At 37.8% G+C, this 25793-nt stretch overlaps 1 protein-coding gene across 1 annotated transcript in view; it reads right to left on the bottom strand.

The window, feature by feature from the left end:
• Window positions 1–20662, bottom strand: part of ABCA12 (ATP binding cassette subfamily A member 12) — a 230920-nt gene extending 210258 nt beyond the window's left edge. The window contains exons 1-2 of the mRNA XM_036755721.1: window positions 20594–20662; window positions 5525–5618 (exon numbers count right to left, since the gene is read on the bottom strand). Coding sequence (XP_036611616.1) covers window positions 5525–5618; window positions 20594–20662 — 163 coding nt within the window. The remainder of the gene's footprint in view (window positions 1–5524; window positions 5619–20593) is intronic.
• Window positions 20663–25793: the final 5131 nt, after the last annotated feature.

Genomic DNA, 25793 nt, shown 5'->3' with positions numbered 1-25793 from the left:
AGAGTTACTTAAATGCCTTTCTGTGTGGACATACTTGTTGCTCAGACATAGATGCAATTCAGGCAAAATCTCCCAGCCTTAGAGTGCAGCTGAGCTTCTCCCAAGTTGTAGTTTTCACTATAAGAAAAATCCCAGGACCCAAGGAAGGCAGCAGCTGCCTCCACTTTCCTAGCTTGCTGTATCAGCTCTTACAGCATGACTCTTGACTGTTGACAAGTCACTGCATGTGGTGAGTACAAGTGGTTGGAACATTTTCCAACTCAATGCCTCTGCCAATTCCTTCCCTATGTGTCCTCAGAGCATTCAAAGCCTGCTTGCCAGGTTTGGAAAGCTGATGTACTATGCTTGCTGGTACTGGTTTCCAAAGCATCTCTCACAACCCAGAGGGAGTAAATGCAGGATACACAGGATATGGATCCTGTTTTGAGATGAAGTCAAGGGAGTCAATGTGATAGACAACACCAACTTCAAAGTGAGAGGATCTGGGTTCAAATCTTGCCTCTGCTTCTTACCTGTCTGACCATCTCTAGATCTACAACCCCATATAGTAGAAATAACTTTAACCAACAACTGTACTTTTCAACCATCTGACTTTTTTTCTATCAGATCTCTACCTTAGACATTGGATTCCCAAAATCATTGAATGAGAACTGGAAAGACCTCAGAGGTCATCTAATCCAACTGCTTTATTTTACAGATAAGAAAAAAGATCTAGTGACTTGCCCGATGTCACCTGGGTAGTAAGCATCAGAGCCTGGATTTAAATCTATATCCTCTAGGTGCGAACAAGAGCTCTACCCTCAGCACCATGCCACAGAATGCCCAGGAAAAGAATAAGTCAGGGCTACAGATTTCATTTGTACCAAACAGTTTATCAGTCTGGCTACTTCTGGAACATAATGTGGACAGATCTCTCCTTGTCACATAGTCTGAGCCACTAATGCAAGGTCGTCACTTTATCTAAGGATTAAATTCCATTTTTCTAGCACCCAGATGGCTCCCCAAAAATCCTAGTTAGAGGTTTAACTACCCCAAGTCTGTAATTAATGCACTTGGTCCTATAGCTATGTTTAATTCATACTGAAATGAAGATAGAATAGGATGCTACAAAGTATACCAAAATTTGACAAATCTCTGTGACGTTATACACACACCAGCATTTAATTTATGGGTTCCTTGATGAGTTTAAAACTCGAGACATAATTTGGATTAACAATAATAATAACTAACATTTATTTAGTGCTTTAAGGTCTACAAAGTACTTTATGAATATTAACTCAACCCCCATTTGGGGACCGATCACCTTATAATTTTGTACCTTCCTACACTCAAAGAAAGATAATAGCCACAGAACTCATCATTGGATTATAACAGTTGTGTGATGAGGAATGGGGGTCATTTCCTTTTCATTTCTAGACACTGTGTATATACACTGGCACTTTATATTAATTGAAGGACTTCCTAGCTTATAAAAAAATATTACCCCATTTTTTTCATTCCTAAAAGCAGTTACTTCAGTAGAGTATCATGATCTTTCCCTGTTTCTCTCCACACACTTCTCAAAACTTCTAAATGAGACAGACTACTTTAAAAACTTTCACTCACAGATATTATCTTCCTTTCTGAATTCTATAAAAATAAAAATTCTCCCAAAAAAGCAAGAAAAGCAGAAACGAATTGATTCAAGTTACTTTGGCCTTCTTCATTTTACTAGTAAATTGTTTAATTAGCTTCTTAGACTATAGCACTTAAGGCTCATCTGTCATATGTATTTGTTGCCTACATTGAAAATACAAATTTTAAATTGTTTATGTGAATTTAATGTACAGCAGAGTACCCAAAATCCAAGCAGCATACAGTGGTACCAACCAGTTTAAAAAGTGAGTTGTATCCAAGGCAAAATATGGATTTTCAATAAAATAGAGGACTTTCAAGCTTTCTCAGTGAAAAGACCAGAGCTGAATAGAAAATTTGACTTTCAAACACAAGAATCAAGAGAAGCATGAAAAGGTAAACAAGAAAAAGAAATTGCAAGGGACTTACTAAAGTTGAACTGTTTTGTTTACGTTCCTACATGGAAAGATGATGTGTATGATTCATGAATATCATAGTAACTGAAGGGAATATGCATATATATGTGTGTGTGTGTATGTATATATATGTGTGTGTGTATGTATATATATATGTGTGTGTGTATGTATATATGTATGTGTATATATATATATATATATATATATATAGAGAGAGAGAGAGAGAGAGCACAGGGTGAGTTGAATATGAAGGGATGATATCTAAAAGAAATAAAATCAAATTAAGGGATGAGAGAGGAATATATTGAGAGAGGGAGAAAGGGAGAGATAGAATGGGGTAAATTATCTCGCATAAAAGTGGCAAGAAAAAGCAGTTCTGTAGGAAGGGAAGAGAAGGCAGGTGAGGGGGAATGAGTGAATCTTGCTCTCATCAGATTTGACCTGAGGAGGGAATACCATACACACTCAGTTGGGTATCTTACCTCACAGGAAAGAAGAAAGAAGAAGATAAAAAGGGGGGATGATAGAAGGGAGGGCAGATAGGGGGAGGAGGTAATCAAAAACAAACACTTTCAAAAAGGGACAGGGTCAAGGGAGAAAATTGGAAAGGGGGATAGTTTAGGAAGGAGGAAAATATAGTTAGTCTTTCACAACATGAGTATTGTGGAAGGGTTTTACATAATGATATGCATGTGGCCTATGTTGAATTGCTTGACTTCTTAGGGAGGGTGGGTGGGAAGAGAGTGGGATGGGAGAGAATTTGGAACTCAAAATTTTAAAAACAGATGTTCAAAAACAAAAAAAAAAAGTTTTTACATGCAACTAGAAAATAAGATACACAGGCAATGGGGCATAGAAATTTATCTTGCCCTACAAGAAAGGAAGGGAAAACGGGATGGGAGGGGAGTGGGGTGACAGAAGGGAGGGCTGACTAGGGAACGGGGCAACCAGAATATATGCCATCTTGGAGTGGGGAGGAGGGTAGAAATGAGGAGAAAATTTGTAATTCAAACTCTTGTGAAAAATCAATGCTGAAAACTAAATATATTAAATAAATTAAATTTTTAAAAAAAGTGAGTTGTAGAATTAGCAAATCCATTGGACAACAGATTTATCCTATTTGCCAAAACAAACCAAGCTAATTCCAACCTATACATGTATTAAAATGTTTTCCAATGATTTGCTTTCATCTGAAGTACACAGAAAATCAAGTGATTATTCCATTCATTTATATTCCTAAAGAAAAGGATTTTTTACTCTAAAAAAAAAAAGGAAGCAAATGCTATTTCTGCCTGTTAGTTTCAGGGCTTAGAGACACAATTGTCATCTCCTATAATACTGCTCAATGAACTAGGCCCCAGATTATATGTCATGGACCTCTAGGGAGCCATGCACTAAACAGTGGGTCTACAAATCTACAAGTAAGCAAGCGTACTGAATTGCACACCTATGCACTATTGGTTTTCAAATCTGTGCAGATGACATTGCGATTATTAAAATCCAAATTCACAGGATCATACATTTAGATCTGGAAGCACCTCAGAGTTCATCTAGCTAGCCCCTTCATTTTATACATGAGGAAAATGAGGCCCAAGTAAGTTAAGTGACCCCACAGAGTCAATAAGTGGCAAGGCACAGACCTCAAATCAAGATTTCTGACTCAATGCCCAATGCCTTTCCCCCAGATAGCACGTTTCCTCTTATTTATATTTTCATTAAAAAACTTGAGTAATCTTTGACAAATCATGGCTAAGATGGACTGTATTCATTATAAAATAGCATAGACTGTCATCCTGAATAGCTTGACAAAATTTGCACATCCCATTGAAGTAACTTAGTTGGTGATTCTAAATGTTTTTTATTTGAGAAATAGTGAAACAAATAAGCAATACATTAAGGGACTTTCCCAAGCCCATTGAACTTTCCATATTCACATCATGGCTATCATACCAATCTACACACACACACACATACACACACGACGAGGTGGTGATTGTTTACTGGACAAAGAGATTCCACTAAATTGCAAGTTCTCTTCATCTATTTGAAACACAATTTGCTTTACTCACAACTTTTTTTTAACTTTACAACCTTTTCGGGTCAGTCTTTGGAAGGACAACATGGCACAATGGAGAGGTTCCTTGGATTTGAAGACAGAGAACTTAGGATCCTGAACTCAAATCCTGGATCCGAAACTACCTTGAACTTCAGTAAGTCACTTAACCTTGCTATAAAATGAGGGGATTGGACTGGGTGATCTCCAAAGTTTCCTTAGTGCTTTGTGATCCTAATATGAAGTAAGGCACAATTTCCTTTATATGCTTTAAAGTCTTGGAAGAGAATTGGTTGTAGTTAGCTGACTCTAAGAGAAAAGATCAACACCAGTCAAAGCTTGAGTGGTAAACATACCTTTAAAAGTGTTATTTCTCTCTTAGCATTAGCTAAGAGTTTTATGAACCCCTTTCTTTCCAAATGTCTATAAAAAGGACTAGAACAGATAAATCATCAACTTTACACCCCTAACCATAGACACCTGTGGGAAAAGTCCTGACCAGGCAACTGAGTTCTCTGATAACTTGAGTACATTTTATGCTTCTCAAAATTTCATTTACAGCAAATAGAGGTGTAACTAGGATGCAGTGATCAGAGCTTTGCCTCAGGGCACTGGCATAGAAGGGTTGAGGTAATTGCTCAACATAGCCACCCTGCAGCTCGACAAACCTGCACTTCATTGTCCTCCACTAGTCCTTACCATGTGATGCAACTATCCTCCCAATCCCTTACACATCCATTAAACTGACACACCCAGAATTGCATTTCCATGGTACCCTTCTTCCAGGCTCAGTCTTGTCACTCCGCTTCCTCCCCCGGGTATTAGGAACAATCAGTCATATGTAGGAGCACAGACCAGACTCTCTGGGAGACAGAATGCCTATACTTCTAGCACAAACTAATTTGTGTACATACTACCCCCCTCCACTCTTCACCTCCTTCTCCCAGCCCACACACTTAATTTTCACCAACACAATATTCTAAATTACGGCTCCAAGAGCAAGAAACTACTGGGACAATCTGAATGCTGTCTGCTGAATCTTTCCAAATACGATTTTATTTATTGCAAAAGGTAGGAAATAATCCTTCTCAAGAATTCCGAGTTGTGTTGTACAGGCCAAGTTGAATTTCAATTGCACATATATAACAGATGAGTCAAAATTTTATAACTAAAAATAAGCAAACATCTTGGATCTTTGTGCTTCTTCTTCTCCCTGCCCCTGCCCCGACCAAGGATAATAAATATTTCTAAGGCAACTTTCTGGACCATTTAAAATAACCTAAGGAAAACCACAATTCATAAAGGAAAAAAAAAAGCTTAAGTGAAATTTAGTTTCTAAAGAAGTCAACTTAAGAATAACATGCCAAAGTGGTACAGAAGTCACGAGAATTTGAAACCAAATCCAGAAGGTAAAAAAAGAAAACCTAGATGAGGTACTTACAGGTTGGTTTTGCTATCGGAGGGAATTTCGTCCGGGTAATAGCCAAAATTATGAAAATAATGACGGGCCATAAAATCAGGACAAGTGACCAAAGCTGTAAAATAATATTAAAAAGTCTTAATTATTGATGGACCACAAAACCTGAGTGCAAAAAGGTATATTGTACTATAACCTTCCTACCATGGGCTAGACATCTGCCTGCCTCCAATGTGTAATGAATGATTAATGGTAAATAGGTGGGAGTCCTAAAGTATGTAAATTACCCTTCCAAAAGGATGTAAGGATGACCACAATCCTGTCTAGGACAGTGAAACTTCTCTAGAAAGAATTATTTCAAAGTCAAGGTGGGATGAATAATTTTTTTTTCCTCCCCACGCCAAGAAGATTCCCTTAGGAAGACACTAACGGCTTGTGATTTTTATAGATCTATAAAATTAATAATGAGGAGCAGTAGAAAAATGTGTTTACAAAAAGATTAGCTACAGTGCAGCAGCAGATATAGAAACATAGGGGAACTATAAAAAATACTGTTTTGCACCACTCTAATAACTTGCTAACACATTTCTCTGCCTCTGGTCTCTATTCCACGACAAATCCTTCACTTCTCTTCAGAAGTAATATTTCTAATGTATAGTTCTGACGATATCACTCTCTCACACAAAATCCTTCAGTCACAACCCATGGCCTAGTAAATAAAATACAAATTCCTCAGCCTAGCATTCAAGGCCTTCCACAATCTGATGCCAAACTATCTTTGCAGGGATATTTTATTATGCCCTCTATTTCATAGTCAATACTGTGGCAGTAGCATGGTCCTGTGAGGGCTCAACTAAAAAACAAAAAAAAACCTTAATTCTAGTTTAGGTTATTGCAATCAGCTAATTGTGTGACCTTGGTTCAATTTCTTCATCTCTAAAATGAAGGATTAAGACTAACTGATTAGCATCCAAGGTCCCTGGCAGATATACCACTCTATGATTCTAATTCACTTGACCACAATTGTATTCTGAATTAGGATCAGAGGTGAATACTGTCAACGAGTTCAAATTTGATGTAACATAGAAAAGCAATGCATGAAATATAAGGTTCTTGAGAGCAGGGACTGTTCAATTTTTATATTTGTATCTCAAGTGTCCCATTTGGGGTTTTCTTGGCAAAGATACTGGAGTGGTTTGCCATTTCCTTCTCCAGCTCATTTTGCAGATGAGGAAACTGAGGCAAACGGGATTAAGTAACTTGACCAGGATCACACAGCTAGTAAGTATCTGAGGCCGGATTTGAATTCATGAAGATGAGTCTTCCTGACTTCAGGTCTGTCACTCTATCCACTGCCCCATCTAGCTGCCAGTGTATTGTAGGTACTTAATAAATGTTTAGTTATTAAGTCCTAGAAAAATGTAAGGGATAACACCATTTTGACCACCTTCTCAGCTCAGACCCTCATGAAGATAGCACAAGAGTCTTTGGAATATCAGGGCTTCCAGGTCAATGTTAAATGCTTCAACATCAAAAACAGATATGATTTTATCAGTGCAAATGACATTAAAAGAAAACACATTACTGCCTGCTTTGCCACTGTACCTTTTATGTACATAAAGTAATTAGAGGCAAGTAGAGTCAGGGTTGGAGGTTAGATGGGAGTCTGAAAGGGGAAATAGAGAATTCAGTCTCATCAGTCAAATTCGTTAGCAAACTTTCAATCAATTGTAAAATGAAATGAGGTTATTATTTGTATACTTAAACTTTTATATACATGAAAACTTTGTTTTGTTTTGTACATTTTTATTGAAACCTTCCATATATGTTGTCTCCTCATTGGAATGTGAGCTCTTTGAGAGCAGGCACTGTGTCTTACTCTTCTATTCACACCCTACCACTTAGCATAGTTCCTTTCATGTCATAGAAGCTTAATAAATGCTTCATTCATTCTTTCATTCATTATTGTCTACCTTCCATTTCACTAAGAAATCTGCATTTACCCCCACAAGGATTCTTGACATATTGTCGTACCATTAACATTGAAACATTTAAGCTCTTTTAATTTGTGTGTGTTTGGAAGTTTTCTAGTTTTCTATTATATACAGCACTTTCTTTTATTTAAGCACAACGAACAGTTTCAATGGCCTCACTTTCATTAATCTCTGAGAGTCAGCATGGTATACGAGATATCGGACTGATCTTGGAGTTCTATTAACCTGGCTTCAAGTCCTACCTTTGACAAAGATTAGTTGAGAGATGATGGACAATTCATTAAACCTCAATGCCCTCAGGCAATTTTCTTAACAATATTAATATTTTCTCCATTTTCCAAGCAATGATAACCTCGTAAGATCTTGAGAATAAACAAAGTAATTCAGATAAGATAAGTAACAACATATCATTGTTCCAGATACAAACAGGACTCAAATTTTGTAGGACACATCGATTAGGCCACCATTTTGGCTGGCTCAGGTTATTTATTTGGTCATTTTTCATAAATTTTAAATTAGTTTTAGATATGGTCTTAAGTACAAACTGGCTATTATACATGATTAAACTGCCTTAATTTATTCCAGGCTATGTTAATGTCAAGAACCACCAGAAATCTCATAAAGAAACCCATCATCCGTAGATTTCTCTCGGGATTCTAAGGTTAGATGGACCTGTTCATACCTGAGTATATTACATATAATAAACATACAGCCTTCCACATAATGATCTTGCAAATTTAAATGTGAAATAAAAAAATTAATGTTTTCCTAACAGCAGCATTATTCCCAAAGTGAACTGACCTTGATCATAAACAGCCCGGAGACCTATGTGGTACCAAGAACCCTGTAGGCACTCATATATTAAATCTATGAGTTGTGTATTTGGGCAATGTATTTTTTAGAAGGTAAAGGTTTAGGTATTAAACTTCTTGAAATCAGACTTATTTCAGAATATTTGGAGGAAATAGTTAATTAATATTATAATTGAACTAAAACTAATTTTTCCACATCTCCCCTAGAGACTTTGTATTTGGCCTTCCAAACCCACAGCCCCTTGGCATCTAACTTCAGGGAACATGAGAACATTTTGTTATGCTTTATGAAAAGTGTCTATTGCATCTTTTTATTTCTCTGGGGTTCATTTCCCTCCTGTCCCATATCAAAGTTTTTCTACTTCTTGAAAATGAAGGAACAATAAAATATAGGAAAATATTTGTAAAAGGAGAAGCTAGGGAGATAAACAATCACTTGGAGGCACTAAGGCATCATCCAGAATATTCTACCCAGGGTAGGTTCCATGAAAAATAAAGTTTGACTGGCTTTGTTTCAATGAATAGTCAGTCAATAAATATTTCTTATTTGTTGTCAATAAATATTTATTAAACACTTTCTAACATGCCAGGCATTGTGATAAGCCTTGTGTCAATAAAGTCACAGGTCAATTATTTGGTAACTAGGTCAAGTTTAAGTCTATAGTCGGGAGGTGTCAAACACGCCTATTCAGTCCACAACACTCTTGAATGAAGCCCATAACTGGGAAATAGTTAACAATACAATAAAACACAGATAACACGGGGGCAGCTAGGTGGCGCAGTCAGTAGAGCACCGGCCCTGGAGTCAGGAGGACCTGAGTTCAAATCCGGCCTCAGACACCTGACACATGTACTAGCTGTGTGACCTTGGGCAAGTCACTTAACCCCAACTGCCCTGCCAAAAAGCAAAAAAAAAAAACAAAAAAAAACACAGATAACATATTTTGAAACGATGTGGTCCACAGGAATTCCTATGTGCAGCCTAGTGGTCCTATGAGTTTGACACCGCTGGTGTATACCAATACTGGGATTTTAAGCCAGCCTTAGAATTCTTGTTCTTACCTAGACTTTGAAAAAGATCAAAGAGAATTCTGTAACTTAGGCTGATGGAATCATAGACGGCCCTGGAAGGAAACTTAGCAGTAATTTAATCAATCCTCTTCATTTTGTAGAAGAGGACACTGATGTCCAGAGAGGGGAAGTGATTTCTATATCACACAGCCAATAGTTCCAAAGCAAAGATTTGCACCCAATTTCTTAGACTCAAAGTACAGTGGTCTTCCTATATGCTATGCTGCCCTCCCAAAGGCATTCTTCCTACTGATATTTTTTCCTGTGAATACCCAAATGCACCATTTCAGCTCTTCCTGTGTTCCAGTTTTCACATGGCTGTCTGAGTCTTCCATTTTGTACTCATGACTTCAGCAATAGCCTTAGCTCTTCTGTTACAGGCAAGCAGAGTCAAGATTGGGGGTAGAAGGGAGTTTGAAAGGGGAAATAGAAAGATAATTCAGTCTAATCAGTCAAGTTTGTTAGCAAACTCCCAAAAAAATATAAAATTAAATGGGGATATTATTTGTATATTTAAATAATCCCCTGTCCTCTTACTATCCTGGATATCTGAAACATGGAAATTTTCCTTTAGTGGTGACTGGTACATTTTGAATTGATAATTTGTGAAATTATGAAATGATGGCATGCATCTAATTTATACATTTCACATCTATAATATTTGGTCATCCAGCCTCTGGAAAACTGCCATAGTCTCCCTGTCTTCTCTTTCTCAGGCTAGACATCCTCAATTCTTTGCCCTTCATATGACAGTTTCTGGACCCCTCACTATGTCACATTCCTTTGCTTCCCAGTGAGTTTATTCACCGATATCTCTCTTAATTATTGTGCCCAGAATGGAAGGCAATTTTGCAGACATGTTCTAGCAAGCACAGGATACAATGTAACCTCCCTCAGTCTGTAAACTAATACTTTCGTTAAGAGGGATAGAGACTAAACCTATAATTTCATTGGTATAGGTAACTCCCAGATGAGTGAACTCCCTCTATCAATGCAGACTGGCACCTTCTCAGCAATTTATAATCTGCAAATTCCAGACTTACAGTCTGGAACACTAAGAACCTATGTGATTGACTTGTCCAATAATCCAGTATGTGTTTAAATTGTACTTAAATCCGAATCTTCCTAGCACTGAGGCCAGCTCTTTACCATCATCCCACTTTCATTAATACAGCCTAAAATGGAATAAATGGTCATTTGTCAAACTTCAGTCTTTGACTTCCTCTAATCGATAAGCAATACTTCTGATTTATATTTTGGAAAAGATTTTCAAAGCTTCCCACAGAAAATGTATCTTGTTCCTTCTTTCCCTACCCCTTGTTTACTCTGAGCGAAATCATGTTAAAAGGCAAGCATGTGTGTGACATCACTATCAGATGAAAACAAGATGCTTCAAGATTTGTATAAAGTAAGCTTTACATTATAAAAAGTGAGATTGTGGAGGGTTTTTTTTTGTCAAGATGTACTTCAGAGTTTATCTGGCTCAATCCCCTCATTTTTCCCCTTTGTATTTTTTAAATGTTTTAAAATTTTATTTTATCACACGGTGTATGTCTTAGCAAACAATGATTTTAAAATGCAAAGCATGTCCACTTTTAAATTATGTGCACTTAACACACTTTTCTCCCAGTAAATAAATGCTTCCCATTCATTCCCAATAACAGTAATATTACTTTCTAAAAATTTACAGATGAGGAAATTGAGGCCTATAGAGGTTGAGAGACTGGTCCATAATAATGTGGGAAACTAGGTCTCAACTCCTAGTACCAATGCTCTCAGCACCATCCGGGTATCGGTGGGAGCTAGGTGGTACAGTATGGAAGACTGTCATTGGACTTGTAATTAGAAAGACCTGAGTTCAAAGCTCCCCCCTCCCCAGACACTTACTAGCTGTGTTACTATGGAGAAGTCACTCAGTCTCTCTCAGACGCAGTTACTTTACCTGTAAAATGGGAATAATGATAGCACCTACCTCTGAGGGTTGTTGTGAAAATCAAATGAGATAACACATGTAAAGTGCTTTGTTATTTTTTTTTATCTTAAAGCACTATTGAAATGACACTGTTATTACTACCTAAATGACTTAACCTCTCACAATCAGTTTCCTTACCTATGACAAGAGGTATTTTGACCAGATGATTTTTCGGATTCCTTCCAGATATATATTTTGTGATCATATGATTTTACAGTCTAGGTGATTTCCTCCCCATAGAATGTAAACTCTGTGAGGGCTGGGACTATTCCATCTTATCTTTGTATACCCTCTGGGGTAGCCTATGCTTAACAAATAACATATGCTTAATAAATTTGTATGGAAAATAAAAGAAATTGGCTACCAAAAAAGGAATTAATTATGAAGAAAGTTTGGCATAATATGTTTGGGGTTTAGCTACAAATTGTAGCCCCTGACTCTTTGGATTCTATTTTACTCATTCTCTTGTCCACATTACAATCTGGGATGGCTATGGCTTTTTTTTTTTGAGTTTCCCTGCCAATCACAATGACCAACTAAAAAAATAGCAGCCAGAATCCTAAGTTGCTAGAAGCTGTATACTTTACTTGGATCCTCATGAGGTCATCAAATTTCTCTACCAAATACTTAAATAATTTGCCTTTCAATTGGCTGATACTTCCTAACTATACAACATCCATATTTTTTTTCTTGTCACCATAGGACTATATTAAAATTTGGGTGGTAATTAAAGAGTTCTAATGGGTTTGTAGTCAGTACAAGCAGAGAGAGGCTCCCTATGTGTAGAGACCCTAATTCATTTTGACTCACCTATGATTTAGACCTGCATCAACCAGCACTAACAACCTAAATGTAGGCTACCTAGCTTTCCAATTGATCACCGAGATTGAAGGAAAAGACAGGGGAGATTCTTAGCTATCAAAGAATATGATATAAAGCAAGGAAGAAGAAAGAAAGAAAGAAAGAAAGAAAGAAAGAAAGAAAGAAAGAAAGAAAGAAAGAAAGAAAGAAAGAAAGAAAGAAAGAAAGAAAGAAAGAAACAAAGAAAGAAACAAAGAAAGGGAGGGAGGGAGGAAGGAAGGAAGGAAAGAAAGAAAGAGAGGGAGGGAAGGAGGAAAGAGGAAGGAAGGAATGAAAGAAGAAAGGAAGGAAGGAAAGAAGGAAGGAAGGAAAGAAAGAAGAAAGAAAGGAAGGAAGGAAAGAAAGAAGAAAGAAAGGAAAAAAGGAAGAAAGGAAGGAAGGAAAGAAGGAAGGAAGGAAGGAAGGAAGAAAGAAAGGAAGGAAGGAAGGAAGAAAGAAAGAAAGAAAGAAAGAAAGAAAGAAAGAAAGAAAGAAAGAAAGAAAGAAAGAAAGAAAGAAAGAAAGAAAGAAAGAAAGAAAAAAGGAAAGAAGGAAAGAAGGAAAGATAAAATAATTCAAAGCATCAGGGTATTATTAAATTGTAGGTAATCTGTGTAGCAGAGAAGCTGATGGCAAAATGAGTTACCTGAAGTACTCACTGGACTACTGAGACTCAGAGGATCCACTATCACCCTAAGAATGAAACGTCCAGTAAGTTACTTCAATGTTTTCAGTTTCATCAGTGGGGATGCCCCCTTTACCATTTCAGGCCACAATTTCTCTGTTTAGAAACAATCTTCCTGAGTCACTGTGGCCAAAAATATCCAACAGCTGCTGAACAACCTCTCTGAGCTTAGTCAGACTAATACTTGTGACAGACTCTCAGTCTTCCTCCAAACCTGCATTCAAAGAGCTTCCATCTTGGGAGAACTATGATAGAAATCGAGGTCCTTGGACATAACCCTTGAGAATCCTGGTTCACCTCTCTGTCACAAGGAAGTCTTAGACTCTGGGCTTTATTGAAGGACTATCTAAATTACACTAAAGGATAAATAATTGAAGGAAAATGCTCATCCGAAGGTCAGAGGTTGAGAACTGGATAGAGTTTCTAACCAAGATTTGAAGCCACCCCCTGGTATTCCTCTTAAAGACCATTTTTCTTTAAGGATGACTACCTTGTGTCTCATTCCTGCTGTCTTTCACCTTGCAAACTCTGCCATCTCATGACTGTTTCCTGTTTTTAATAAGCACCTCATTAAACGAGCCTCCTTATTGCTACCCACCTCCTCCTGGAATGTATTTCTACTCTCCTATTGTTTTTCTGCCTGGCTATTAATCCCAACTAGATGGGGGCTGTGCCTGGCTGATATTACAAAGCATCTATCATATTGCGGATGCCTGATGCATTTTTACCAGCATTTCCAAGTAAATAGTGACATAAAATTATGAATTGGCCTGACAACTAATATTAGCAGACTGTAATCTTTGTAGCCTTTCCAACAGGTAAAAGTATACCCTTGATGACTAACACAAGGGGAAGATGTCTTCTGGCTAAGAAGGATTGGGAAGTAAATATTGCTCCAAACTTTGTGCTCTTATGATCCTGCCAATCCCTCCCACTCATGGCATGGTATGGTGGAGGGAGCCCTGAGCCAAGTCAGAAGGCCTGCTCCTGTCCTTTAGTTGAGTGAATAAGGGAAATCATCAAACCTCTCTGACTTCTAGTCTCCTGTAAAATGGAGATAGTAACACTTGATTTGTGTAAATCATAAAGTCATTGGGAGGAAATCACTTGGCTATATTATATATATATATATTATTATATAAACCTCAGCTAGTAATATTACCAGTCAATTCCAATCACTGAGCTTCTATTTGACAATCTATACAACCGTCTATTTCTTTACTGTTCTAATCCAGTGTGGATTTGTACTGTAAACGAACTTCCTTAACAATAATAACAGTGGCTAGTGTTTAAAGTTCACAAAGTGTAATGTTTACAGATATTATCTCATTTTATGCTCACAGCAACCTTGGGAGGTGGGTGCTATTATTATCTCCATGTTACAGAAGAGGGAACTGAGGCAGAGAGTGCTTAAGTGATTTTTCCAGGGTCATACAGCTCATAAGTTTCTGAAGGCAGATTTGAACTCAGGTCTTCCTGATTCCAAGTCCAGCCCTCTACTCATGGAACCACCTAGCTGCCTCTGGGTGCCCTAATCATCTTCAATTTACTGGGACATTTTTATTATGATTAGTTTTGCTTCTTCACTTTAAAATTTTAGCCTCTTTGTTCAGAACCTAGCGGTGACTATCTCCAAAAATAGGTTGTGCTCCATAATTGTTGGTCGAATGGATGAAATCGATTCAATTTAATTAACACAAATTAAGTTCCTATCATATACTGGGTGCCAGGCTAGGGATTGACACAAGAGTAATAATAATAATAATAATAATAATAATATAGTCCCTGCCCTCAAAGACCTTGAATGAAGGCGTGATCTTTCTCTCTCTCTTAATAGTTCAGTCCCTTTTCTCCCTTTTCCTTCATTGTCCTCCTCCTTGCACTCCCTGTTCCTATATTTTGTGTTTTCCCCCGGCTTTCTTCACTGAAAAATAAAAGGGTGCTTTGCTTTAAGATAAAATGAATAACTATATAGAGGAAAAAGTATTGAATCTGGAGTCAAGAAAGACCTTGATTCAAATCCTGACCCTGACATTTTCTATCGATGTGACTATGGGCAAATCACAACTTCACTAAACCTCTGTTTATTTACCTGTAAATAACACCTGTAGGACCTCACTCCAAGTTGGTGTGAGGATAATGAAGCAAGGGTATGTGCAGCTCTTTGTTATCAGCTATAGCCCAATTTCATCATTGCCTGCATGCTAAAAATTAGTGCCCTGTTTTCTGTTTGGAGTAACAAATTCAGGACCCTCTCAGGGATTATGTTTATTTCATTTTAATATGTTTACCTGCTGGATTATAAAGCATGATAGCAGTAACAAGACTTTCATTTATTCTATACCTCTTTACACACTTCCCTTTCACTATTTTCTGTTGTCTTCATTTTACCCATGACCAAATTCTACCTCTCCATCTCCCTTCCTTCTCCAACATCTCTAATTTTATCTCTGAGGTTTCCTTATTTTCCATTTCTTTTCTCCTTATGAAAATTTTCCCTTCTTTCAATCCATTTATCAACAAGCATTTATTGAGTGCTCACTATTATGCCAGGCACTGTGTTAAGCCAAAACATAAAAACAGTCATTCCTTTTTGTTCCCCAATGTCCAAAAATGGAGGTGGCTTTTGAAAACTGTAGAACATGTAAGTATAAGACTACTTAGAGGTCATGTCATCCAATGAGCTAATCTTTAAGTGAAGAAACTGAGCCAAGAGAGGTAAAGTGACTTGCCTGTTGGCAGTCAGTCATAACAATCAGCAGAAAAATTGAGAATCCTTGGCCTGAAATGGAGCTTAGTGGTATTGCCCAATAGCCTTTTTTTCCAATCAAATTCACCTATCTTAATCTTGATTTTCTCTGTCTTTTTCGATCACTGGAGTCACTCTGACCCGGAGGATCCAGCATTAATCCTAGTGTCTGGCACAGAGTAGGTGCTTAATAAAATACTTGTTGATTGGCCAATCCTATGACCTGGTCTCCAACTTTCTTGTTGTATTCTTCCACATACAGGGTTTGACAGCTTATGAGACTAGGAAGAGTTTTGCTTAGTTGGTCTTTCTGATGCGGGCTCTTCTGTAGCTTTCTGGCTGATCACCAAGGATCACCATGTACTCAGATATGGGGATAGTAGACAACTTATTGACTGTTATAGATCTGACCAGAGATTTAGAAAAGATGTTTCAAACACAAGGACAAGGACACAATGTGGACCAAACTACATTAGATTGTAACAGGGAAATATTTAAGAAAGTAAATAAAAATGCAATAAAATAAATGTGGTTTTCTAAGTTAATATGCAGCCTGAAGGGATCCTTATATATGGTTTAGTGGCCCCTTTTCTATTTGTGTTTGACACCACTGCTCTGGAAGAACACCTGATATGCTCTGATATCAAATATAAAAAAAGGAGATTTATGAGCCACTAGGGCAACCATAACTTCCACAAGTGACACAAGAAAAGAGGAAAATCAATTTCACAATCCTCTTTTGCCTCCACATGTCTAAATTCCATTCCAGTCTCTAGAAGAGAACTTTTAAAAGACTTTTCTATATTTGAGTCCTGTTGTTCCTTCAGGATAAACACAAAGTATATTAAGAACAAAGAGAGAATTTGGCAAAGAAGATGCACCAAATCATCAGTCTTTGGGGCAGGGGGAGGAAATGGGGATACAGGATCAAAGATGTAGAAATAGAAGGAACCTGAGAGGCCATCTTTAGTTCAATGTCACCATTCTATAGATGAGGACATAGACACCTAGTGAGGTTCAATGATTGCCTAAGATCACGCAGCTAGTAAAAGCCAGAAAATGGATTTGAATTCATTTCCTCTGATTCTAGAATCAATGGAAAGGCCACTGCACCAGGCTGCTAACAGTGTTGTTGACTGGATAATAGGTAAAGAATCCCCTTATTGATAAAACAGCCCCTACAACTAATCTAACAGATATAAACATACATCACCAAAATGGTGGAACCCTTTGACCTCCAAGTGAGGAAATTAAAATTATTCTGTATCATTTAAAAATTGATTCTATTCTGTAATTGGCTCTATTCTGTATTCAGTTATTCTTTGTTAGCTTGTTTGTTTTTCAGTCATATCCAACTCTTTGTGTCCCCATTTAGGGTTTTCTTGGTAAAGGTATGGAGTGGTTTGCTATTTCCTTCTCCAGCTCATTTTACAGATGAAGAAACTGAGGAAAAGAGGGTTGAGTGACTTGCCCAGAGTCACATAGCTAGTATCTGAGTCCAGATTTGAATTCAGGAAGATAAGTCTTCCTGACTCTAGGCCCAGTAATCTGTCTACCATGCCACCTAGCTACCCATTCTGTATTACTGCCCCATCTTGTATAGTTGCTCAAGCCCCATTTCTCCTTACTGAACTAAGCTCAGCAATACAGATTTTCCTTTGAGTTAGTTTAAAGTTATAAGTTAACTTTTTAAAATGGTATATTGTTCATCCTTACCCCTCTTTGCAAATCTAGGGATTTGATAATTCAGGTCTACTAACAAGGCTTACAAGATGTTGATGGGTCCCATAAAACAATTAACATTTCTTAATTGTCAGAGAGTGGTGGTCATTAGCCCACACAGGTATGCTAGCCCACTTTCTTTGATTTAACCAATCATGTACCTACACCCCATGGTTCTTTCTACCCTGTGACTAATCATATTGTCTCCCTTCCACCTATACAATTCCCCAAAACTGTAAGGCTGGTGAGTCCTACATTGGGGTTGTTGTTTGTCCTTCATTCTTGAAGAGGACCATGACATCAGGGAGGTGATGCCATGACTTGCAAGTAAACTGGATTTAAGTGAGAGAGAGCTGTGCAAAGTCACTAGCCTCACTTTCTTCTCTGGAGCCACCTAGGTCCAGTGGCCAGATACAAATAAGGACGATTGGAGATGGCCCCTGATGCAGTGGAAGACCTTGGCCTCTTAAAGCTAAGGTCTTTCCCAGGTTTCATTTTGTCTGAGGCAAAGCCCATTCCATGACTAAGGCTAGGAAAAAAAAAAATGAAGCAAAGAATGGCCTCTTTAACCTTGTGTAAAAAAAAAAATCAAACTAGGAGGGGAAGACCCTCAGGGCTTTTGGCCAAAATAGAAACAATTCCTACTTACATTCATTCTGAGTCAATCAGGGCCCAAACAATGACCAAGTGGGGTTTGGCCTTGGACCTATTGTTGGCCAATCAGTGACAGCCAGAGTGATTTGGGTTTAAGGAATGGTCTTTAAGAAAGAAATCTAGCCTTGTAAACCCCAAGATATCTTGGGATGTTTCCAAAGGGAAAAAAAGAAAGAAATGAAAAGATCTATATTGCCCAACTGGCCAATTCTGTTGTGTCTCCAGGGGGACACCTCCTCCTCTCACAGGGTTGTTGTTTGTCCTTTGTTCTTGAAAAGGACCATGGCATTAGGGAGGTCCTTGGTCACTGAAAGAGGCCACTGACCCAATCTATTGATTACTGCTAGCCTAACTAATAAATTGATCATGCTCGGGCCATTGTCTCTCAGTTTACCTTAATTTTTTAATTTTAAATTTTCAAATTTCAAATTTTTAAATTTCAAACATAAAGTTTATCCCCTTCAGGGTCCCTCCCTTGAAAAGTACCACTAACCCCTCCTCCAAGTACCTAATTCCCTTCTGCTGCCCCCTAGCTCACAAGGGATCTTCCCTGAAGTGACTTAGGTCTTTTCTTCACTGGCAGTAAGTACCTCATGTTTTGTGCCTTTCCTTGGTTCTTCCTTGCCATCGAAACTGGTCACATTCCCTTAAGACCCTGCTCTTTCCATGTGACACTCACTCCATCTGATAAGCTAATTCAACCTAATGAATTACTGAGATGAATGTATTTTTCTTTCCCAAGTTATTAATAAGAGCGAGTTTTCCAAAGACTTTCTGAAGACAACACTTTCTGGAGCTGCTTCAAAGGTGGTCATTTTAGGCAAAATGGTAGATTGGTGAGGGAGTTATTTGGAGGCAGCACCATACATTTCATCTCTTTCTAAAACCTCTTACCTCTCCATCCAACCTCATTGCATGCATCTGTTTCCAAATCCAACTTCTCTTCCCCTTCACCTATGACTCCTTTCACCTTTTGGGTCACTGCTGAAATCACATCAGGCAGACAGCAATCTACTCTGCCTAAATAAATGTTGGCCCTAGAGTACAGAAAGATTACTACAACTTCCCAGATAAGGAGGGATATTGTTATCAAAATGTCAGAAACACAGTCACCAAAAGAAACTCTTCTTTATGAGTTTTTCTTACCAGGAGGTAATACTCATAGGTCTCTCAGGTTATAAGAAAGAGTCTACATTCAATGGTCTGTTTATTAATGGCAGTGTCTATCATTAATAGACATTGGCATTGGACTAAAGAAGGACCCTACCTTGTTGTTTCGTCTTTACACTAAGAACTTTGTTTCATGCAAACCTCCCTCCAAACACACTCCCACATAAGCACAATTGTTCTGAATAACTCTTATTGCAACCCCTTTGAAGAGTTAAAGTTTGCCCTTAAATAACTGTGCCAATTTCTCCATGGTAGCTGCCCCTGACAAATAGAGGGAATTATTCTTTGGTACTTATTCCATTGCAAAGAAGCCACCAAACTTCTAATGAGTTTATAATCCCATGCCTATAATCAACTAGAGTGAAAATATAATTTCTGTCAGCCACCTTTACTCAACCACATTCAGAAAGCCAAGTGGTCAGTTACCTCCTTCCCTTGGCATATTTATGTTTCAGTACCTATGTAATATGTTGTCCACCACAAAAAAATACCTTGAAATAAATAAGAGATACATACAAATGCTATTTTTTCATAATCTATAATCTATTAAGCTATTTTTTTAGTTTTTCAACAAAAGTTGAAAAATACTGTACTTGACCAAAGCACATAGAGTTCCCATTTTGAATTACTCAAGTTTTCAAATACTTCTTCTGAATTTGTGACATGTAATAAGCACAGGCCATTTCTACTCCCAGTCTCCAGGGTTACTATCTGGTAAGAATCTAGTAGCCTACTTTGTAATTTGAAAAGTAAACATCAGTGGAAGAACAGAAAAGGATTTTGCAATGAACATCATGAGGAAGACAGGACTATGGTAGCCACTCAGCAAGACCATCTTGATTTTTTATTTGTCATTTCCATAGAATGGATTTTTTGGTTCTAAGAATCCTCAAATATCCTATTATGAAAGTCTTGATTTTAAGTTGCCTATATGCCCCCCTCATTTTACTTCAGATCTAACAACTCTCTACTGAATATTATTCCCCATTTGTTTTCAAATCTGTTCTTTTTAGGTAGTACCTTTGCAGGGAAGAAGCATAAGACTCCTTAATTTCATCCTGTTTCTAACTGAATTTATAAAGAAAATATTCAAAAGCATTTTGGCCTAAAACTGGAACTCATCTCTAGCTCTACATATTGGGTTTAACTTGGTCTCTAGATGCACCACAATAAATAGTATAAAATGGACAATGTTTTCCTTTGCTGAGGTAATGCATTGCCTGATTCTTTGAGTCTATGGGGAGCCAAGCTTTTTTTTCCCTTTCCATGTTTAGACTTGTCCTACTGACTACAAAGAGACACAAGAATGAATTCTAAAGAACTTGCTATTCTCCTTAGCCTACTCCACACATCTTTTCTTTTGACCTCCCGATGGCAATAGGTTTTGTGACTGCCTTGAAAGAAATACTCCAACTTCTACTTACCGGCTGTCTTTTGACACCTAGCCAATTTTTCCAAACTAAAATCCGTAGTTGATGGAAATGTGAAGCCATCTTTCAAACCACCAAATGAGACAATTCTTTCTATTCCACCACTCCTGGAAAGTTATATATAAAATGGATTCACTGTCCCACTTGCAGTGTCCAGCAGAATTGAACCCTCTTCAAGGCATAGCTTTGGTGGGAAAGGGACAGGACAGAAATCCACAGCACTGTTCTTCTGGGTTTATCCTCTTCTTATACTGAATTTTCATCCAACAGAAATTCTTGATGGGCTCTGCTTCCAGAGAGAGAGAAACAGAGAGAAAGAGAGAGGCAAAATCAGAGGCTTAAGTGGCTTTTTCTCATTCAAGAATAGTATTCAGTTGCTGTGAGTTGCATTATGTTAGGCTCCAAAGAGAATGAATATCATTCAGATAATGTTCTCACTGTTAATAAAAAAAAAAAGCAAAACACACCTCCTACTCTACATGAAATTAACTGCCTATCCACACCTTCAAGAACGTGTCACCTGCATAAGACGCGTCATAAGGAATTAGGTGGGAACCTTGACAGGCCAGTATGACTTGTCTTGGATTTTCTTACCTTCCTTTATCGTCTGCTTTAGGAGAGGCATAACGCAGAAAGTATTGCCCAGTACTGGCTTTGGGCATAATTCCTTTTGTACTAATTGAACTGGCATTATATCTTCTGAGTCAATAAACTCAGAGTTAAGCCTGAAATCTCTATCTTGAACTTTAACACACTGTTGAATGTAATTGAGAAAATCTTCTTCTTTAGGTCTACTATTTTGGTTTTTTAGGGGTATTGAGTAAGCAAGTATGTATTAAATGCTTGTCACTATGGCAGAAGACATTTCTCATCCTAAAATATATTAAGGCATGATTTGAAGATATAAATTCATGGCCTGGGGTTCTTCTCTATTTGGGGTCATTACAGTTTACCAGGCTCCTCATGTGAAATTATAATGTGAATCCACAGATCTGCAGATCTCTACTAGGTGACGTGCATGGTGCACAGGGAAAGAATTTGGCAGCACTAGCTTCAGACGACAGTCGGCATCTGAGGTGCAATTTGAAATTTGTCTTCCTGGTTCTAAGTCCAGTGTCCTAAAAACCAAGTTAGAACCATATTTAAACAAACTGATTAAGAGAAGAAACCTGGTGTCAATGAATGACTAATATAAAATTTGCATAGAAGAAAGCCAGGCTATCTTCTTGAATCATTTGCAGTGATTTTTATTGCTGAACAATACAATGAGGGATGGGGAGAGTTGACAAATGCAGATATTATGGAGAAGTTGAGGGAATAAAGACTTCTTATAGCCTAAAGCTCCTTGTGACAATGCAGTTTTGGGCTGCTCCCCCATGTGAGGAATGAATCTTCACATGACTAGGTCACACACCGGAAAGTAAAAAGTTGAGGTGATGAACCAGGCACTATTTGTGGAATATAGGAGCAAAGACTCTAAGGAGAACCAAAACTTTACAATTAAAAGGGTGTTTCAATGTTAAATGAACACCTTCTATTTGCTTTTTATTTCTTCGTAGGGTTCTTTTGGTCTTCAATTTTTTTTTTGTTTTTTAAGAAAAAATTGTAAATAAAAGATATTGTCCTAAATAACTTTCACAGAATTTCAGGATTTAAAACGATATCAGCAGCCATAGAATGCCCTCCACAACCAGTCCAACAATAGATTATTCAGCTTTTACCGAAAGATCTCTAAAAGGCCATCTGTTTCTCTTTTAAACAGCTTTAACTATTAGAAAGCATTTCCTTCTATCAAGTCAAAATTTACCTCTATACGCAGCTGTTGCTCACGGTCCCTATTTCTGCTCTCCAGGTCCAAACAAAACCAAATCTATTTCCTCTTCCAAAAGCAACCCTTCAAAGACTGGAAAGCCCTTCTTTGATATTCTCTTCTCTAGAGTAAATATCCCCAATTCCTTCCATCAAACCCCACAGGGCATGAATTCAGTCCTTCAACATTCTGTTTACCTTGCTCTGGACACTTTTTAGATTTTTTTAATGTCTTTTTAAAAATACGATACTCAGAATTGAACTTAATACCCCAAATGTGGTTTGACCATAGCACAGTACTTGGGTACTGTCAAGTCATTCCCCAATTCTATGTCTCTGTTAATGCATCTTAAGCCTTCATTATTTTTCAAAATGTTGCTTTTACTGAGCTTCCAATCCACTAAAACCTTTCAATCTTTTTCCTACTAGCTGTTGTATCTCTCCTCTTATACTGGCAAAATTGATTTTTTGAGCCCAAGTGTGGGACTCTTCATTATCTCTCACCAACCCCTGCCCCCACCATATCCCATCTCTGCCAAGGCCTATTGATTTCACCTTTGCAAGATGTCACAAATACACCCCCTTCTCTCTCTGAGACTGACACCACCCTGGTAAAGACCCTTATCACCTCACATCTAGCCCTGAAGATCTTGTGTTCTGAATCTCAAAGTTTCAGGGGAGCTTAACCATGGTAGGTAGAGGTTAGCACAGGAATCCAAGTGACAACACAATGACACAAGCAAAGCAGATTACCCCACGCAAAAGTGTAACAGGCTCTGCACAAAGCCTCAATTCAGGAACTATAGCTGGAGGGATTAGCAATTTTTTTTTTCTAAATTCTGATTAGGATCAAAAATTATTGCAAATTTAGAGACTCCCACCCCCCCAAAGAAATAACCCCATAACAACTTCAAGCACAAACTCAAAGGAAAAAAAAATGAATCTTTCACAAGGATGAAATGAATATCTAGAAGAAATGACTCAAGAGTTCAAAAAAAAAAATAAAACTCTGTAGGAAAGACTTAGGAGAATAAATACCCTAGAAGAAAAAAGCAATTAGTTGACCTTACCCAAGAAATGTGCCTCATGAAAACTGAAATAGATTAAACAGAAATCAACGACTCTATTAGATATTTCTCAATCAGTAAGAAATTTTTCAATCAAATGATTGAAAAAAACAGGAGAAAGGGTAAAATATATGTTATCAAAATCAACTGATCTGGAAAATTGATCAAAGACAATTTAAGAATTACTGGACTCCCTGAAAACCAGGATCAAAAAAGAAAGGGAAAAAAATCACATTATGAGAAATAAGCATAGTCAAGCAAAATAAATTCGTATATGACCATGTCCAAAATTGAAAGTCTCTTTCTGGACTTTGTGTCCATCACCTCACTACATAGAGGTGGAAACATGGTTGGTTATTGCATTGATTGAAGTTCTTAAGTCTTTCAAATTTGTTTTTTTTTATAATGTTGTTGTCCTAGTTTAAATTGTTCTCATGGTTCTGTTGATTTCGCTCTATGTTCGTTGCAAATATCCAGGATTCTCTAAAATTGTCGCCACCATTTTTTATGGAACAATAATATTCCATAACATGGATAGATATAACACAAATTATTTAGCCCTTTCCCAATTATCTAAGAGGTGATCTAAGGCATCCTCTTAAATATTAGTTCTATCTTTTCTCTCTCCCCACTCTCCTTCCAATCTCCCATCAGGATCAGAAAATTTTTTTGGCTTAAAGCTATTGCCTCACAGAGAAGTATTATCACCTTTTTTTTTTTTTAGCATCATCCCCCTTTCTACCCTTCTTTGTTTCCTGGTTGAATTTGAAATATTACCACCCCAAACACTGTGTGCATGTGCGTGAGTGTGTGCCTGTGTGTGTGTGTGTGTATCTGTGTGTGTGTATGTGTGTGTGTGTGCTCAGTCCTCTTCTATTTCAGATAAGAATGGAGTTCATCTGATGATCACTTCCCCTACCTCTTTCTTCTCACATACCCCCAATATAAGAAATACAAGTTCCATCTCCTTCTTTCTTTCTACACTAAGGCGTTCCTTTTTTTGTCCTCCCTTCTCTCTCCTTAAAACTCCCAGAATAGAACCAATCTGCCCCAGGACCTCTCTTTTTCTTATATAATGCTCTAAATATCCTTTGGGGACATTAAGGTTCTAAAGGGACTCTTGTTCTCCATCTATTCAAAAGACAGGCACTGTGTGTGATTCTTCCTGGGTTCTTCTGAGCTAACTCCTTATTGAATTAGAACAAAGTGAAACCTTTGCAGGTGATCTCAGAATCAATGTGGCTGTATAGGAAAATCAAATCCCTCTGTAGATCAAGTTTGTCCTCTCAGGTTTCCCAAAAGCAACCAAACAGAGGGGTGTGCTCATCTGCTCTTTTACAAGCTCCCTTTGCTACAAAAATATTCAAAATTATCCCAGATGGAGCTAAAATCCATCCAACCCAAAATTCTATTTTAAACAGTAGCTTAAAAAGGGGGAGATGTACTGCCAAAAAAAAGAAGTGACAGCAAACTGTGATTTTATCCTTGAGGATTAGTCCTATGTCCAAAGATTTCTAACTTTTCTTTAGCTAGCCATCTACAGTTTTTCAGAACTTACCAGGAGTGTGGGTGACATACCAAAACTCTCGCCGTTGTCCTAACTAGGATATGTTGCACTTACTGCCGTCTCAGCAAACTGCCTGGTCCCCATGTTAAATGGGAAGTTTAATCAAAGGAATTGAACCTGAATGGGATTGTAGACAGCATCTAGTCCAACCTCTTGATTTTCACAAAGGAAAAAAAAACTGAGGCAGAGAGAGGGGCCCAAACACAAACAGGGAGTTATTTATTGCAGCAAAGATTCAACCCCAAGCCACCTGCCTCTAAATATAGTATCCTTTCTGCTATGCCATCATTGCTTTTCAATTCTCCAGGAGGTACTCTGATTGAGATTAGATTAGATTAGATTCAGACTAAAATTGTTTTCAGTACACCCAGAATCATTTACAGGATGTTAAACAAGGTCAACATTGTGTTGTCCAGGTTACCTGATTGGCTGGTTACCAATGATTACCTGTATGAAACCAACCGCAATATGGAAGTAACAAGATAAAGGTGAAAACTTTTGGATTGGGAATAAAGGGTAGGGACAGAGGGAGAATGAAGACTATTATTACTGTAATTACCCCTCAGAGGCACGTTGGGTAAATTCAAATTAACAAGGAGTTAGTTTAGAACAAAAACACTAAAGCCTATAAGGGCGGAGGAAGAAGCCCGACTGCAGAGCAGAGGATGCAGAAAAGCTTGAATGCAGCAAAGCTTTGGATGAGCTACAGATCTCCCCATTGCAGTCACACATTCTGAGAAAGGATGGCATT

Source organism: Trichosurus vulpecula, chromosome 4 (assembly GCF_011100635.1).
Source record: "Trichosurus vulpecula isolate mTriVul1 chromosome 4, mTriVul1.pri, whole genome shotgun sequence".
Classification (NCBI taxonomy): Eukaryota; Metazoa; Chordata; class Mammalia; order Diprotodontia; family Phalangeridae; genus Trichosurus; species Trichosurus vulpecula.
This window is presented reverse-complemented; position numbering and strand designations above follow the sequence as displayed.